Genomic DNA, 17,185 nt, shown 5'->3' with positions numbered 1-17,185 from the left:
CACTTTCTAGCAACGAGAATGGTGCATAGCTTCACCAGCCGCGTCCGTGCGCCCCCGAGGGCATCGTTCGTTGCGCGAATCACTAGAAAAACAATCTCGCAGGACGAATCGTGCGTGATTTTCGATTTTCAATTTTTCACACTTTGACACTTTTTTGACAGTTCTCACCTTGTGTCTGTTTCGCTGCGTTCCCGGCCTCTTTCAAACATTTCGAAAAAAAATTCGAATTCGAAAAATATTCGAAAACCAACTGTCAATTTATGCATTCAAATCGGCCGTTGAAAAAATAAACAACAAAAACAGTAACTGTGATGCCACACGGTGCATAACTGTGACACGTAACACGTAACTTAGTGTCAAATCTGTTGTGCGCCCTGTTATAGGGTCTGCTGAGCCACAACGTTTTTGACACATGGTCGCTGTACTGTCAAAATTGTTATAAGAGTCAGTTATATCTGCTGTTATGCACCGTGTGGCATCACAGTTAAGTCTTGTGTCCCTTTGTTCTCTTATGTCCACGTGTTTAAGTCTTGCGTTTTCTGTCCCGCTGTCCTTTTTGTTCAAATGTTCGACGAGATTTTGAGATTCAACGGAATTTCACGTGTTTCACACTTTCAATAGTAGAACAATAGGGAGAGTACTTTTGCTGATCAATTGGAACCCTTTAACGCTCTACTATTTAACCAAAGTAACCACCAAAACCAAGTAACCAAAGAAACCAGAATTACGATTGATACTTACGTTGTGTCAACACATCAAAGCTTAACTCAGTTTACGTTATTCACACCACGACGGGTACACTTTATTGAACAGTTGTTTTTATTGTTCACTACACATACATGAAATTGCTGCGATAGTGCAGAAAGGTGTCCTACTAAACCGAATGTTTATCTACTAAGACCTCAAAGTCTGTGAATAAAGTTAGTATGCAGAGTATGAGGGTAAAATAGGTGAGATTTGTTTTACAGGTTCAGGATCCTGGGCCGGTTGACTCTCTGCTCTGGGTGTGGACAGGACCGGTAGAGTGTGAAAAGTATTGCTCATAATTTTGATTGTCATACCCATTATGACCAAACAAGTCCAGCGAAAGTAAAACCCCGTTTTAATTGTATGTTGCGTTTTTTTTTACAAAAATATGTATCCCGGGAGATTGCTCTAAATCTCGGGATCACTCAACGACAGAGGACTTAATGTCGCATCTTCGAATGGGACAAGTAATTAGACGACTTTGTGGTTATGGGCAATATTTTAAGACCATTGGGTGAGCCTGCTTCGTAGAAGACGCTTTGTACGTGAAACCGTTGATCCGGAGATAATTTGTGATAGATTTGTGCGTTTCAAAAGGCCAGAGTTTATCGTCGGTGATTTTGGGATTTGTCTGGCTAAGGTGGGCGGTGGGCTGTGCAGTTCATGTATGCCGGTACGCATCACAAATCCGTATGGTTCTCATTGCAACACATCAACCCATATCAAAAAGGATATGGCAATTGTAAATGGTATGCTTGTTTTGTTTCATGTCCTATACACGAATTATTTTGTTGATTAGAATATTTAACAGTCACTCCACTGTTGACACAAAATGTTTACCAATCTTCAGATTCAAATTGTATACGTATAGTTTTCAGTGTAGAAAATGAAGCATAAAATAATACAAACTAACAGCAATACATCTCAGTACAATTACACTGTTTTCCTGATCGCTCTCCGATCGGTATTAGTTCCTGGATGATGATGCCAAGTTTGCTGGTGCAGTCGCCGGACGCTGACCGGGGATGGTGGCGGAATTGGTGCAGTTGCAGATAGCTTCGAACAGTCGAAGCACGATCCCTCTGGTGCGCGTAACTACCCGGTGCTGCTTGATGCCGGTGAGTAATTTGTTTCCTACAAATAATGAACGTACGATTATAAAAACAATTACAAGGTTTCCGGTTTGGTTATTGATTCGATTTGTATTCGGTTTGCATTTGTCTTGAAGAATTTTGTATCGTCTGCAGTTCTTTTATGAAGCTTATGATTTTTCCTCAGGTTTTTTCCTTGGTATACGTGTTTTATTTGAACACACAATAATTTTTACAGTTTACACTAAAACGCAGATAATCTGTTCGTTCACATTTTAGTTTACGTTGCTGAGAGGTGCATCGACTAAAGCTCACAATTCCAACCCCCAAATCCGCTTCCCTAACACTATTACAGGCCTTAAGCTTCCAGTTTTTCCATAATCAATTTCCTGTTCGTTCCGTTGCAGCGATTCATCTCGACGTCTCATGGGAACATAAACGCATCCGGAGCGAAATCAGCGGCACACTTTGCGGAGAAGTATGTCCTGTCACAGGGATCTTTGTATGACGCTTCTGTGAGCGGGAAAAAAAGGTCATAGTTAAGGAGCGTTGAAGACACACAGTCTACATTTACGTACGCGTGTCTTTGCAATGGGTTAACGATTCTTTTGCCATGGGTTTCATGTCCGGTGGTACCATAGCTTCGATTTGCGCCATCGTTTTGGAGAAACTTATCTCTCCCTTTTTGGTCATCTGATCCCGCGCCGTCGATCGAATGTGGGAGACACCCATAGAAACGGATCGTGACATCATTTATGGCAAAACTCCCAATATCGCTTTAATGCTACTCACAGTCCCAGCCATTTGTGCTATACACAAGGTATAGCACTTTAGCTCTTTGTCCGGGTCGGCAGGAAACACCGACTTGCGCAATCCGTACAGTTCCGCTTTAACGAAGCAAATGGCGCAAGAAAGTGAAAAAAGTAAACCATCAGTGTATGGAAATGCAACTATTTTCACTCTAGTGATTGGTTCCACTCGCAGTACCTTCGTTCAGTTTAAACTTGGGCGCACAGGCCTGACGCATCATATCCATGGAATTGGTCAGTTGCTTTAAAGTCATCTATGTAAAAGGATGAAGAACATTTGGTATTTAACACCGCAACAGGGTTTGCCGCGTCCCAGAACAATACTCACGGCTCCATCGATCTGGTGGAACAGGTTCTGAGCACAAAATATCACCACAAACGATAGCAACACCGAAACCTTCATGACATCAGATGCATCGCTAGTACCTGGGACACAATCTAGCGCGTACCTAGCGTTCACCAAAAGGGCTCCACAAAGCCACAGCACGACACTATTTATAGGCGATGGGACCAGAGGGTTTCGGGAAAATCCGCCACCGGTAGCGGCAATACGTTTAATTGAGTGGTTAAAATGGAGGTTGTCACAAAGCGCTAGTGTAAGGTAGCAATTAGCAGAGACGCACTAATTGCACGCCTGCAACTGATTTCCTGTGCTTACGCTTTCACCCGCTATAATCGCAAATTATGATATCCACACACACTCGACGGTACTTACCGTTTTTCGGTCGATCGTGCTCCTGTCGCATCGGGAACAGTTGAAGCAAAGAAGAAACAAAACGTCATTCATCACGGTGCGAACACACCGATCGGTAGTAACGCCCGAACTTACGAGCTTTTCCTGCAGCTTCACTTCCGCATTCTTTTGGGCCTCATTTAGCACGCTGTCGACGAATAGATTCAGATCGTGCATTTTGTCCGAGTCTTGCTTAAACTCCGCTATTCTGCTGTCGATGTCGTCGTCTTCGTCACATCGCTGAACATCCAGATTCATTTCCACGCGCATTGTGACTTAAAATTTGCCGACGCGACGCTGTGATCAAGTGATCAACTGGAAGGGTACTTGTTGGCCCTTTGCCTATCGGTGCCTGTTGGTAGTAACGGTCAGAAAAAAACAGCTTATCAGATATTTGGACTATCAGTAAAGTGTTGATAATGGTTTCATATTTTGATTCTTTCATTGTAAAAAATGAACTTAAAGTTTCTACCATCGAGAAAATTCAATGGTTTTTCCGTATTAAGTAAATGCTCCATTGTGGTTCCGGTTCACTGTGAAGCAGACGTATCGAAATTTCGCACGGCTCGGACACTTCATCAAATACGTTTCCGATTGAACACATCCCAGTACCTTAATTCAATCACTTCCACTTCCATTTTAAATCATCATCATACATGTATCATATTTTATTCAGTAGATTTCAGTAGATCCCCAAGTTAAGCGGCCAGCAGGCCGCGTTAAATCATACGTGTCCAAAATTCTGACCTACCCAAAGGGATCCGTCTACCGTACAGTTCTGGGCCCTGGGCAGCTGGCACGTAGCTGCTTAGTATTCAGCTGCTCAGCTATTCGCAAAAGTCTCTGGAGACGTATCGCCAAGGCCACCGCCACCGTGCGTTTCGTCCTTGACCTAGGTTGCTGCTCGCCAGGGCAACATGGTCGCTAGCATATTTTTACACCTCCTCTGCGTTGGGGAGGAAACTTCAAAGGAACCAAGCCACCAAAGGGTCGGGTGAGGGACAGGTTGACCGGAAAGAGAAATTACCCCCCGGTCGCTTTCCTAAAAGACACCTCTAGCCTCGGGCTCGGACCGGTTTCGCGAGATGAGAGCGGTCAGTCACAGGTGCGTATGTGCCCGCGGCGATGCGCGCGGTACATCTGTTGAATGCTCGGAAAGGGCTTGCCGTGAACATTCGCGAGCCCCCCTCTCGCGGGCGAGCATTCCGAGCACCCGTGTGGCTGTGCATTTGTTTTGGTTTCCAGCGCGCTGTTCCACTCTCAGTGCCCAGCTTCTGACCCGCGTTAAACACCTGACAATGTGCGTGCTCATTTAATTTGCGCTCTCTTTTCCTCTCTACACTGTGCTACTATTATCCGAATGTCCCACTCGCACTCTCTCTCTGTCTCTCTTTTTTATTGGCGCCTGGTGGCCGCAATGTTTGCCGCTCTACCTTTTTTCTCAACCGCCTCGCGCAATCTTCAACATCCACAAATTGGCGGTACGGGATGCACTTGCGCCGCTTTTGCACACACTATTGCAGCGCGCTGTGCCTATATTCACGTGCCTTCCCTGGCCAAGGTAGTAGCAGTAGTGCCACTTATCTATTGCTATCGTTAGCGCACAATTTTGCATGAGCCCGCGTAGTGGGCAGATGAGGCGTTTCGGTGTTAATGCCTGCGCCATGGTCTGCCCCAGGGCTATTTTGGGACTCAGTTCATTCGCTTATGAAAATCAATTTCCTTATCCGATTTCACACCAACTCCATTCTCACCGCTCACCAGTAACAAATCTGAACAAGGATTCGCCCGGCGCCAAGCCTGTAACTTCCTTTCCGGTCTCTCTCCTTCCTGTCTCTCTCAAGCTCAATGGGAAGGAGTATGAAAATTCACTTGGCTCACTTTCGTTGCAGCACACAGTCCGGATGGCCGGTGGCAGTTTTCTTTCAGACAAATTCCACAGTATTCAGCAGATTCAGCGTGCTATTGTAATGTGCTAACAGGCTGCTACTAATTTGTGCGGTAAATGTGCGCTTCAGCGACTCCACGATCCGACTCTGGTCGTGATGGGCTTTTCAGGTCGACTGTGCTACATTTATCACCCAAACAGAACACAACCCCCCGAATGCTGCTCAATTGCTACTGAACACGGATTTTCTCTCGCTCCAGTCGGTCGCCGTCGGTCCGTGTAATCGGCTATCGGCCTCCGATGGGGTTGGCCTGCTCTCTCTCTCTCTCTCGCACGCGTGCGTTTCCCGAGTTCTGGTTCCGTCTCCGCGTAGAAACGGAAATCTCGTGCTGGAAGTGGTTGGAAACTTTTGCCTGTGGCGGCGGAAGGACGAACGCCCGAAGAGGGAGCTCGGCAGCCGAAGCTTTGGGACTCGCTTCAGGCGTGTTCAGAGGTCGTCCAACATCGGGCGCGAACTCTGTTGTCCTGGAAGTTCCGGTTTTGGGTGTGTGGTAAGCTTTGTGTTTTGGTTGCGCGTTACTCTTCTGCGCACACGCTCGAGGCTCCGAGAGGCATCAAAGTTCAAAACACTTGGATTCTAGGGTACCGTGCAATGTTGCACTAAAATAGTATCCTAGGCAGTTGTCAGAGGCGTGCGACAGTAGTGACAAGCATGAAGGTGGTAAAACTCGATCCCAAGTCAATTGTTTTCGCAGGTGTAATAGGTAAGTTTGGGTTAGTCAATGTACCCTTTTGATAGGTATGAAAGTGTTCCGAATAGCATGCAACTGAAGAGTACGGTCTTTAGTTCATTTTACTGTTTTATATTACTACAGATACAGACTGCGGCTCCTACAAAGTATCTGCCCGGTCTGGTACACAAATATCCGATCTCGTCAAATAAAATGCAACAAACGATATTCTAGTGCGTGCTGATTGCAAATTCAACCTTGATTATTCATAAAATACTGGTCATTAGTCAGTAATGGTAAACAATTTAATGTTCTTATTAAAAAAGTGTCTCCATGAAACATGATAAAGTACGCAGCTTAATAACGAGTAGACGCAGCCATCGCCGGTGTCAAATTATCCTCTGACAAGTAGTCCAAACAAAAACACGGCGCAATGTGGTTGTTACGTAGTGTAAGACAGCTAAGCAAAAAACATAATTTAATTCCTTTAGTTCGATTATCAACAAGCTCCAGCGAATATGCCAACGCAGACACCGCATCAACGGAAACGGACACCCATTTTGGGTTCGAGACGGTCAAAGAGAGCGAGAAATGGAAGAAAGTACACAAGGTGTTCGAAGAGGTTGCGGCTTCGTACGATCTCATGAACGATGCAATGTCCATGGGAATCCATCGCGTTTGGAAGGATATTTTCATGGAGCGCCTTGCACCGGTTGGCAACGGAAACCGCTTGCTGGATATGGCCGGCGGTACCGGCGACATCTCGTTCCGATACATGAAGTATTTGCAAAGGCTGCCGGCCGAGAATCGTACGCCTAGTCATGTTACGGTTTGCGATATCAATCAGAACATGCTAGACGTAGGCCAGAAACGATGGGAAAGGTAATAGCGAAAAACCTAAGATGAGGTTTCACATCGATCCGATGTTTAATATCGCTTTTCTCTACGATTGACAGATTAAACCTTCAGACTACTATCGACACGATCGAGTGGGTTTGCGCTGATGCTGAACAACTACCATTCGCCGATGAGTCTTTTACAGCTTATACGATTGCTTTCGGAATCAGGAATTGTACCCACATTGATAGGGTATGTATAACGTTCTTTGAGTTTTGTATGTATTGAATAAAATGTAATGAATATTACATTCCAGGTTCTTGCGGAAGCTTACCGTATTTTAAAGCCGGGAGGCCGGTTTATGTGTTTAGAATTTAGCCACGTCAATAATGAAGCACTGAAATGGTACAGTAACTACAAACTTGTAGAGTCTCTGGCTGTTTGTAATCGTTCTTTGACATTTCACATTGCAGGGTGTATGACCAATATTCATTTCAAGTTATTCCACCAATGGGCCAAATACTAGCGAACCAGTGGCACCCGTACCAGTACTTGGTCGAAAGCATACGAAAGTTTCCACTTCAGGATGACTTCAAAGCAATGATACAAAACGCTGGCTTCAAATGTGTTCAGTACGAGAACTTAACATTTGGTGTTGTTGCAATCCATTCTGGGTTTAAGATATAAGAAATAGTTGAATTGTTGAACATGAAAAAGATTTGCGAAAAACCATAAATTTATTTATATACTAGCAGTTCCCGGCGCGCGTCGCTGTGCCTCATTTCATCCTTATTTCTCGATTGGGAGGCGTTTCAGATGACTTCTTGGTAACGTATCCGATCAGCTTCCCTTTTCGCTTCCCGTTACTCCTACTTTTCAGACGATCGAGCTTCCCGGTGACGTATTCGTTCAGTTTCCCTTCCCACCTTACGTTACTTATCCGTTTCCCGGTGACGTATCCGATCGGCTTCCTGTTGGATACATGTCAAAACTCGCACCACCTGAGTTTGGCTCAAATTGCTTGAAAATTATCAGAGCTTTGCTGACATTAACCCAGATTTTGCATGGGAGCCCCTCCTTGTAAAGAGGGGAGGGGTTTCAAACATTCTTCAGAACATTTCCCCTTCCGCAAAACACCCATCTGCCGAATTTGGTTCGATTTGCTCGAAAACGTTTGTATGGGACGTTACGTTACCTTACGTTTGTATGCGAGCCCCCCCCTCCCCGGGAGTGTGGGAGGGTCAAACTTTCCTATTCACAATCCGGAGTCACAAAACTACGCTGTGCAAAATTTCACGCGGATTGGTTCAGTAGTTTTGGAGAAAATGCGGTACAGACAGACAGACAAACAACCATTTTTATATATATAGATGATATATGTTTATCGGAGTCTTTTTTACAAGCCAGAACCACTCGGTGTGTGTTTTGGCGGTTAAAAAGTAAGTAAACATACGTGTAATCATGAAAGAAAGTCTGAAAGTAATGCTTTTACTGATTTTCGAGTATAAGTTGATCAATCAATGTGGCGATCACCTTTGATCAATTGCAGAGGGTAGCAGAAATGATCCCATTGCAAAAGTGTTTCAATACAGGTGTTCTTTTCGGTAGATAAACATTCAGACCTTTTCTAGGCATTAAATACTGCTGAATTTTCTTCATCTGTAGTCTACGCTACTGTGAATAGTTGTTGTCGCTGTTGTTGTTATTATTTGATATATGTTGAACACGAAGCTTCGTTCATATTTTGATTCTGTTAGGTGAAACATGTAGAATGCGAATAGAGATAAATTTCCAATTCAAAACAGTCGATCATCAAATAATAATGTTTAAACCTTTCTTTTACATGCGGCCCTGTCCGTTCCTCGACCACCGGTTGAAGGGAGTTTGTTGGTTGCCACGCGCCTGGTCTTGGTTAGATACCCGCGACCAGCATGTCAGGGAGCGAGGGGCACACAAAAACACATCATTACCGTAAGCAACATAAGTTTACATTGTTTCTCTTACAGGCCAATTGTAATTTCCGGATAAGAAGAAGTCTCTAAGCCTAAAAGAAGACAAGTAAACAAAATCAAATGTCAACAAGACATCTAATCAGCCACGATGATTGATGACAGAAACGCGTTTTTATTTATTATGATTAGAACGATCAGAGCCGTATTAAGCACCAACTTAAAGTTTTGCAGTTAAGTAGATGCTCTGCCATGGTTAGAACTGACCCCTGTCGCATAGAAACCGATTAATCGTTGCAGCGCAGACAGATAATCTACGGATGAGCCAATTTTTTCTTGCTTTTTCCATTAATTGCATCGTATGTAGGACTTTAACTGTTTACTTACAATTTTACGACAACTATCCATAACCATTATCTACGTTATTGGTGCACAAAACCACATGATAAATGACTCTTACAAACCCATATGCTCACTCAGAACAATATGGTAAAACAACTTTCAAACCATTGAATACAAAGAAAAACGATGAATGTAAACGAAAGGGAGGGGTTTTGAGGATGCAGACGAATGTATAAACATATTATTTTTCAGTAAATTTGTTGTAGTGACCTCTAATTAACGGCACAATCAAAAAAATAAAAATGGCGGTGACAACGTCAAACCGATGGCATAACGTACGCAGCCAGAGGGTAAAAATGGAAAACTGACATTTCGTTTCATTTGGTAAGAGTAAACAGAAGTGTTCGGTTGTACGAGCCTTATTAAGGCATTTTTGTGATAAAATTCCTCAACAAACCATCGCACCAATCTTAAAGTTTAGGATCATTGAATCAGGATTCTATATTCGTTGCAACGCGCATCATTACAGGTACGTTGGCGATTCGGCCGGTAGAATTGTTCGGCGAACGTAGCTTGAATCTGACACTGTAGTTCTGCATTTCTACACCGTTGTACACTAGGAATATGTTAGTTGGCTTTGTTTTTTTGGTAGAAGTGAGTAGCGTTTACCTTTTTCGTACTATTGTAGTTTGTGTACATTGAAAATAAACAGAAATCGCACATTTGTTCGATGATCTCAATACTTTTAATGACTTTAACTACTAGAACATCACTCGCTGTAGCTGAGCTAGCCAAGAAAACTCGGGTAGCCAAAAGTCGTAACGTGTGGACCGGGATTAATGCCTGTACATCAGTCGATAGTCAATGACTGAATATCTCGGCCCTGTCGGCCAGGACGCTATCGGACGACTTCGTCCGCTGTTCTGTCTTCTTCTTCTTATTCGACTACAACCGCCGAGCGGACTTGGCGCAGGTCAAAGACAATGTTAATGTCGGTTTCTTTCTGTAACGTTGAGTTTTTTGTTATTGGCCTCGTCACGCCGGTTTCGGGATTCGGACCCATGGTCACTTGCTTGACAACGACGCGCGTTACCGACTGCATTCTTCTTGCAAATTGCTCGCAAGTAACAGTCAAAGGTAGTCGATGAAAAAACAAGTTCAACAAAAAATAACAACAAAACAAGTTTTCCTTCCACTCTGACTAAAGCACATTTTGCCAACTACTTTATTGAGATTATGTTAGATTTATAATTTTGAGGTTATGTGTGAGAGAAAATAGAGAGGCTATTAGAACAGGAAAGTATATGCGCTATATAACAACGCTCGAAAAATCTGCAAGCTGATTGGCTCAATTAGATTGTCAGATGGTCTAAACTTGTTGAATGCTGTGTTCTGATGACGTAACCGTGCAATTGTATCAGCAACTTGCTCTCGTGTTCCTGCGGGAACGCCAGAAAAGAATCTTCCAAATAATATAGCTGATAAACACTGATCGACATGGAGCGACTTTATTACATTTTTTTTTATTAATTTTTTTACATTCAATAAAACATGTATACGGAAGAAGCAAAACTGAAAAAGACGTGGAAGGCATTAGAAATATTTTTAATTTTTATTTTCAAGGTTTTCTTAAAGGTTAATCTTTCTTTCCAAATTTTTCGTAAATATTTCAGCATCTTTCCAGTATCTTTCAAAATTAATTCAGTAAACTATCTTTCCTATGCATTACTATGAGCACGAATCTAAGTGCACCGCCTACTACTGCAGAACGGAATATTCCGACAAAACCCTTAGCTTCACGAGTAGAATCCTCCGACGAGTTTGCATCGTTGGCTTTTCTGACCAACGTGTTAAAACCATGGACAAGCGAACCGCTTCGCAAGACCAAAGAAGTCTGCAGCCAGATGCTTGACCTGAAGTGTTTATTAATGTTGTACAAATGCATGGATACTTTCTGTAGCTTTGCCACTAATGATAGAGAATGTATGAAAGAGCACATACGACAATCTGCTTTGTTTGAATCGTTTGTTGAAGATCATCTGTGTCCGTATTGTAACAAGACGTGTTTCTCAGGCGCCGTGGTCAAGCACATCGAGTCGGAGCACGCGATGTGCAACTACCAATGCAAATTTTGCTTCTTCCGGGCCTATGATGCCTATAATATAGTCCTGCATCATCGCTATCACCACGACCATCTAGCAACGATGGAACTCATACAGCTCAAATCTAACACCTCTAGATCAACGCCACCGAAGCTGATGGCCGAAGTTCGGGCTTGTTTGAGAAACCGATACAAAGAACTTGTGTGCACAGGTAAGAGCATAGACCCTAATGCCTTAACGAGAAAGACCAACCAATACCAATAACCAGTTACTTTTACGCCATTGTTTTACAGTATGTTATAAAGGATTTGATCTGTTCCAAGACTTCTTCAACCATATATATGCCGCACATGTCGGACAAACAATCCGTTGCCAAGGGTGTTTGCAGGAGATACGTAAATATGATAACTACGGCAACCGAGATCTGAAGCAGTTTACAAATCATTTGCTGTCCCACCAAATCGGTTTGTTCGAGTGCATTTATTGCTCATTTGCTTGTGACGATAGCGAACTGATGAATCGTCATCTATGCGATAACCATTCATCGTCCCCGATGTACTGCATTCATAGACATAGAGCTGCTCAAACGGTATGATTGTTTCCTCATCGTCTTATGCTTCAGATGTCCCTCATCGTCTTTGTAATAAAATGTTAATTTTTTTTACTCACTGCATGATCTACTAGAATCCCAAAACAACTGCTGACAGGCTTCGGACACCGGACGTCGACCTATTAGAGTACATGGGCGGCGAAGTGACGAATAATCCAGTAACAAATGAAGTAATCACTGATGGAAAAGAAGTACTTTCACCGGGTCCTATGCAGGAGGTGCGGAAAAGCCCGAAAGCCTCCACCACATCACCTAGCGGAACGAACTGGTTTCGAATTTCCAAAGTCCAGGGAGGAGTGAAGCTGTGTTCAAATGGAATTATAGCCAAAGATTGCGAACCCTTGAGCAACTCGGCGAAAAAGACAGACGCTCAGTATTCAGCACTGTCTTCGTCTTCGGCGAAATACCCACAAAAATCTAATGCTACCGATTTTTGCTTGGACGGAGTGCTTAACACGAACACCTCTTCAGCCAGCCCGCACAGACCTGTAGTCAAATCGAGCGCGGCACCAAACTGCTCAAGTAGTCAAACCTTCTCGAAAAATGTCCTACCCTCTGTGCAACAAGACGGGAACAAAAGGAACCCAACCATGCCGACACTTCACTCCGTTGCGACGCAGTCTACACAACATTCAGCTCCAACTACTTCTACCGGGGTCCCGAGTATCAAATCGCGTTATGCGATAGCCAGCGACGGATTAGCAACGAACGACGGTGACTTAGCTGCGCAGCGCAACAACTCACCAAAGCCGGCGCACGGCGTGCTCAGCGTGTTAAATAATCGTTTCGTAAAGTTTCTACTACATGGGTTCGAGGATCTGATCGATCGTTTTGCCGAAGCAGTAGAAGTACATGCGCGAGTGAACTTTTCGTATCCGTGCGGAGTTAAGGATTGCCGACGTCGATTTCGTTCGTTGGATGCCTTGAAAGATCATATTCAGTTGTGCTACAGAATGCCTTTACGCAGTACGCGGCCGAAGCCAATTATTAAGTGCGGCGGATGCGGTGAGTCGATGAAAAACCCCGTCACGTACTGCTCTCATCTGCAGGAGAGTGTATGGATGTGTTTCTTGTGCTGCTACCGGTCCTGTAACGTGTGCAACGTTGTGGAGCACATGGAAACGGAGCACAAAGTGAACTCCATTGAAATATCCTTTACGCATCCCCGGAAGGTGTGGGATGAAGCGACCATTTTTCTGGCATTACCGTCTGGTATGAGCCAGACCGAGAAGCGGGAAAGGATTTTACAAATCATCGCAAAACAAGGTGGCACCCAACCGATGACTGTGCCACCGCTGGGCGACAACATCGTTGTCGGGCGGACGAAGCCCGACGTGCCACAAAACGTTATCGAGAAGCCGAACTGTGGGGACCTTTATTCGTGTGGGTATTGCCAGTATCGAGGTTGCACCAGTAAGCTTCAGTTGTCCAAGCACATTCTGCGGTGCGAGGACAGTAACGATCTTGTCTACCCCTGCGCGCATTGCGGCAAGGTGCTCGACCGTTCCAGAAACTTTGAGCAAATTTTCGAACATCTTTTCTATCATGGCGAACGCCTGTACCGTTGTTCCCGCTGTTCCTTCGTGCACTACCGGCGAGCAGAAGTCGCGAAACATCTGGAAACGGTCCATGCTGGGACGGTGGTCGTTGTACGCGAATCAAGCACAACGTGGTCCTGTAACATGTGCGGGGAGCGCAGTCCGTACCGGCAGGCCATGATGGATCACTTTTATCAGACGCATCTACTGCCGGGCGAACGTTACATGTGTACTTTGTGTGAAAAAAGCTACTTCGACGATAAGTTCTTCGTAAGCCATTTTCAACAGGAGCATCCGGGCGAGAAACTGTTGCTGATGGAAATGTATAAGCCGGTAGAGACCGTTGGCGGCGGAAGCCGTTCGGAACCGGTGGCGATCGTAAAGGACGATGCGTCGAAGCAGCAAAGGCTGAAGATGACGGTCGACTGCCATGTAAAGAATCTGGTAAGTCAGCCACGCTCACATGGACCGCTGCCGACAACTGAAACCAGTATCAAAGATTTAAAAACGAAGGACCATCCGGAATCGGCTCCGCCATGCGCTAAGAAAGACGCTGAGAAATGCAACGAACGGACGGTCAACGCGAAAGGACCCCAGGGTGAGCCACAAGATGGTGTTCCCTTGGCAGAATTGCTTTCATCGAGTGGCTATTCAGTTACCAAGATTCCCTCATATCAATCACCTAACGATACCTATGCTGATAAGGGTAAAGCTTTACTATCTTCATCAAAAGTGAAGAAGCCCAGTAGTCTGCAACCAGAAGTGGTGCTGATGACCGATCCGGTAAAAGAGCCACGGTCAGATGGACAACCGGCAACAATCGTAACCAGTGTCAACGATTTAAAAACGAAGAATCACACTGAACCGGCTGCGCCATGCACTAAGAAAGACGCTGAGAAATGCACTGCAGCTACTGGAGAAAACGAATGGAAGGTTAACGCGAAAGGATCGCACGATGAGCCGCAAGATGATGTTCCCCTCGCAGTATTGCTTTCATTGAGTGGCTATTCAGTTACCAAGATTTCCTCGTTCCAATCACCCGACGCTGACAGCGGCAAAGCTTTATCATCTTCATCAAAAGTGAAGAACCCCAAAAGTCTGCAATCCGAACTGTTGGAAGCAGAACCTAAACCAGCGCCATCGTTAGGCGATTCCGAGAGGCAAAAAAAGATTGCCTCATTCCAATCACCTGACGCTGACAACGGCAAAGCTTTATCATCTTCATCTGAATTGAAGGACCCCAAAAGCCTGCAACCAGAACTGCCGGAGACAGAACCTAAACCAGCGCCATCGTTAGGCGATTCCGAGAGGCAAAACGTTGCTCCTGATGAAGTGAGCGTTGGCACGGCCGACAGTGGCATAGAGCACGAATCAATGTTGCACCAGGGATCGGGAGACACCGTTGCCTTAGCGCCATCCCCGAGCTCATCAGTAAATCGTAGGATATCCCGAAGAGTTGCCTTGAAGAAAGACGTCAGTCACCAGTGGAGTGATTGCACCCGGTTCTGCTGCTACCACTGCAACCTAAACGTCGCCACGTTTGAGACCATAAAAGCCCACAAGTGCCGCGCGTTCGTGGACGGAGCACCTAAAAGTGGGCCATTGTTGTGGAAATTTTTAGCGGAAAAAGAAACCCCACGCGCTTTCCGTTTGGTAACGCTGCTGCGCTGCTTCTACTGCTCGGAAGTGGGCCCGTACAGCGAGCTCGCGGAGCACGTAAGGGCCAAACATGTCAACAAACCGTTGATGTGCATTGACTACTGGAACTCGTTCAAGTGTGGCCTGTGTACCTATCTCAATGGGTCCGGCGATGAGAGGGAGTTTTCGGAGCATTTCACTCAGCAGCACGCCGCCTGTAATACTGATTTCAACCCTGACTATCCGCTCAATGACGAGTTTCTTAGCTGGGCTTTGGCGTTCGGTGCCCTGCCGGATGCACCGAAGAAGGTAGACATCGCTCGGTTCATGTGCCACCTGTGTCATGTGCACTCCGCCAGCGAAACATCGCTTGGTGAGCACATGGCACAGCATCTGTTTTCGTTCGTGTGTCCCCACTGCCGGATTGTGTTCCGTGAGTTGAAGGTACTTTACGAGCACGTCATCACCGTTCACGCACGAAATGGGCTGGTTGTGGCCCAGAATTTCGAATTCTCCAAATGTTACGACCAGCTGCTCGACTTTCAGGCCGTTTTCTCGAACGGTTTAATTATGTCCAAGCGTCATCTGATGGCTACATCCGTGTCGCCATCGATTGAAAAGTTGTACACGGGCATACAGCGCGCTTATACGCGACAGCGCATTGCACTGGACGAGTATAAAACTACCCTTCAACTACCGCTGTTCGGCCGTGAGCCAGAGACTTGTGAAATGTTCTTAAAAAGACAAATGTTTTACCCAAGACCGGTCCTCGAATGGCTGGACGACGTACGGAACGTAACGACCGTCACAGCCTGTGGCGGCGAACTTTCGAAGAGAGTCGCCCAAAATCGAGGCAAAGGCGATTCCACACTGTACCATAAGAGACGTCGGCTATCGAACGGTAGCTCTTCGTCCAACGAATATGATTCGGACTAGTTAATAGCAAGTTGAAGCTATTTTCCACAGTTTTGATGCTAACAATTCAGTTCAGGCCATTTTTATTTAGTAATAAGTTTTGTGAATTTTAACCAACGGTTCAATAAATACGCTCTATTTTGATCGCGTTTGTTTGGTGTCCATTTGAATTGAGATAAAAAGATTCCGATTCTGATCGCGTTTCCCGCCCAATCTCGGTGACCGTGACCGTGCGTCGAGGATTCATTTCGAATGAACTGCAACTGACGCGGTTTTGGCACTGCGTAAAGAAAATGAGTGAAATGAGTTCAACGTCGAGAGTTCCCGAACTTCGGCTGAGTGTTGGCCAGTCGGGGTGAATTTTCGAAATTGGATCCGACCGAACCCGGCGTCCCGTCGTCGGTTTCTTCGGCGGTCGGTGCGCCGATCGCGGAAAATGAGTGTTGTTTACTATACCCGCGTGACATAACGCTGGCAACGGTCAGTTGCATCTTTACCGCTAACGAGACCGGAAGGCCCACGGACTGCACATGCACGCCTTCGGCCGGCGACCATAGTGACGGCGGGCTCGGCACGCACTGCATTCGGAGTCGGTAATTAGACGGAATAAAAGTGCAAAAACGGACCATAAACGCCTCGTTTGGTGGTCGTGTGTCGCGTGGGTTGGTTAACGATTGAAATTTACGAGGAAAACCCGCTTTCCGATGGGGGCGCACCAGTGTGGCTACGCTCTGACTTCCGTCGGTTTGCCGGCGACCGCCGCGTGGAAGTGTTAACTGTCCCGCCATCCGTCCGGCGTGTGCGTATATCTGTGGCCCCATTTCACCGTTGTGTCAGCTGTTTTCACTAGCTGCAGTAGTTAACGGCCGACCCCGAGGACACACGCCGCCACCGGGATCTTACGCGCGGGAATAGTTTTCGTTTTTATTTTTGAGCACATAAATTTGCTGGAGGTGAAAAGTGAAACAACTAATTAGTTGCGCGGCACCGCGTGCACGAGCGAGCCAGCGAAAGGGAGAGTGTGTGTGTAAGAGACCGCTTGCAACAAGACCGGCATCGCCGGGTGTCGGTGCCAATGCACCGGAACTGTGGGAATAAAAATAAACCAACCAGCACGGCGTGGTGTACCGTCCAGGGGAGTGAAAATTAAGCATTCTCCTTGCGCCACCCCCCAAACGGGCGTACAGTGAAAACCGAAAAATAATAATAACGTCCACACATGTACGCGCCACCGCCACGCCACGAAGTACACGTT

General features: G+C 45.7%; 4 protein-coding genes across 5 annotated transcripts; 2 read left to right on the top strand and 2 right to left on the bottom strand.

The window, feature by feature from the left end:
- Window positions 1-856: 856 nt before the first annotated feature.
- Window positions 857-5,431, bottom strand: LOC128268225 (uncharacterized). Of its 2 annotated transcripts, none has more exons than XM_053005260.1 (4): window positions 5,142-5,431; window positions 3,477-3,732; window positions 3,363-3,384; window positions 857-1,881 (listed from the first exon to the last, which is right to left on the bottom strand). In XM_053005260.1, the coding sequence occupies exons 2-4, from the start codon at window positions 3,648-3,650 to the stop codon at window positions 1,715-1,717; spliced, it is 363 nt and encodes a 120-aa protein (XP_052861220.1). In that variant the 5' UTR covers window positions 3,651-3,732; window positions 5,142-5,431; the 3' UTR covers window positions 857-1,714. The 2 variants fall into 2 exon arrangements, with proteins under 2 accessions (XP_052861220.1, XP_052861223.1); XM_053005263.1 differs by having other exon boundaries at window positions 5,262-5,431.
- Window positions 1,959-3,095, bottom strand: LOC128268224 (general odorant-binding protein lush-like). The gene is made up of 5 exons (XM_053005259.1): window positions 2,976-3,095; window positions 2,826-2,901; window positions 2,631-2,725; window positions 2,417-2,531; window positions 1,959-2,351 (listed from the first exon to the last, which is right to left on the bottom strand). Exons 1-5 carry the CDS (start codon window positions 3,048-3,050, stop codon window positions 2,263-2,265), a joined length of 450 nt encoding a protein of 149 aa, XP_052861219.1. The 5' UTR covers window positions 3,051-3,095; the 3' UTR covers window positions 1,959-2,262.
- A 998-nt stretch (window positions 5,432-6,429) lies between the features above and the next one.
- Window positions 6,430-7,561, top strand: LOC128268223 (2-methoxy-6-polyprenyl-1,4-benzoquinol methylase, mitochondrial). The gene is made up of 4 exons (XM_053005258.1): window positions 6,430-6,881; window positions 6,956-7,088; window positions 7,153-7,241; window positions 7,310-7,561. The coding sequence occupies exons 1-4, from the start codon at window positions 6,433-6,435 to the stop codon at window positions 7,521-7,523; spliced, it is 885 nt and encodes a 294-aa protein (XP_052861218.1). The 5' UTR covers window positions 6,430-6,432; the 3' UTR covers window positions 7,524-7,561.
- Window positions 7,562-10,857: 3,296 nt separating this feature from the next.
- LOC128277312 (zinc finger protein Xfin-like) lies at window positions 10,858-16,038 on the top strand. Its single transcript, XM_053015757.1, has 3 exons — window positions 10,858-11,394; window positions 12,889-13,975; window positions 15,065-16,038. The coding sequence occupies exons 1-3, from the start codon at window positions 10,858-10,860 to the stop codon at window positions 15,949-15,951; spliced, it is 2,511 nt and encodes an 836-aa protein (XP_052871717.1). The 3' UTR covers window positions 15,952-16,038.
- Window positions 16,039-17,185: the final 1,147 nt, after the last annotated feature.

Source organism: Anopheles cruzii, chromosome 2, assembly GCF_943734635.1.
Source record: "Anopheles cruzii chromosome 2, idAnoCruzAS_RS32_06, whole genome shotgun sequence".
In the NCBI taxonomy this organism is placed as follows: Eukaryota; Metazoa; Arthropoda; class Insecta; order Diptera; family Culicidae; genus Anopheles; species Anopheles cruzii.
Note: the sequence above shows the minus strand (reverse complement) of the source record. Positions and strands in the feature narration are given on the sequence as shown.

Excerpts from the sequence above, each read along its gene's own strand:
- LOC128277312 (XM_053015757.1), top strand. The coding sequence starts at position 10,858 with ATGAGCACGAATCTAAGTGCACCGCCTACTACTGCAGAACGGAATATT. Across the intron at positions 11,395-12,888 it reads CACCGAAGCTGATGGCCGAA|GAGAGTGTATGGATGTGTTT; the intron begins GTTCGGGCTTGT and ends TCTCATCTGCAG. Across the intron at positions 13,976-15,064 it reads CAACGCGAAAGGACCCCAGG|TGGGCCCGTACAGCGAGCTC; the intron begins GTGAGCCACAAG and ends ACTGCTCGGAAG.
- LOC128268223 (XM_053005258.1), top strand. The coding sequence starts at position 6,433 with ATGTGGTTGTTACGTAGTGTAAGACAGCTAAGCAAAAAACATAATTTA. Across the intron at positions 7,089-7,152 it reads ATTGTACCCACATTGATAGG|GTTCTTGCGGAAGCTTACCG; the intron begins GTATGTATAACG and ends ATTACATTCCAG. Across the intron at positions 7,242-7,309 it reads AATAATGAAGCACTGAAATG|GGTGTATGACCAATATTCAT; the intron begins GTACAGTAACTA and ends TTCACATTGCAG.
- LOC128268224 (XM_053005259.1), bottom strand. The coding sequence starts at position 3,050 with ATGAAGGTTTCGGTGTTGCTATCGTTTGTGGTGATATTTTGTGCTCAG. Across the intron at positions 2,726-2,825 it reads CAAGTTTAAACTGAACGAAG|CGGAACTGTACGGATTGCGC; the intron begins GTACTGCGAGTG and ends GCTTCGTTAAAG. Across the intron at positions 2,532-2,630 it reads TAGCACAAATGGCTGGGACT|ATGACCAAAAAGGGAGAGAT; the intron begins GTGAGTAGCATT and ends GCGCGGGATCAG.
- LOC128268225 (XM_053005260.1), bottom strand. The coding sequence starts at position 3,650 with ATGCGCGTGGAAATGAATCTGGATGTTCAGCGATGTGACGAAGACGAC. Across the intron at positions 3,385-3,476 it reads TGAAGCTGCAGGAAAAGCTC|GAGCACGATCGACCGAAAAA; the intron begins GTAAGTTCGGGC and ends CCGATGCGACAG. Across the intron at positions 1,882-3,362 it reads GCACGATCGACCGAAAAACG|GAAACAAATTACTCACCGGC; the intron begins GTAAGTACCGTC and ends CATTATTTGTAG.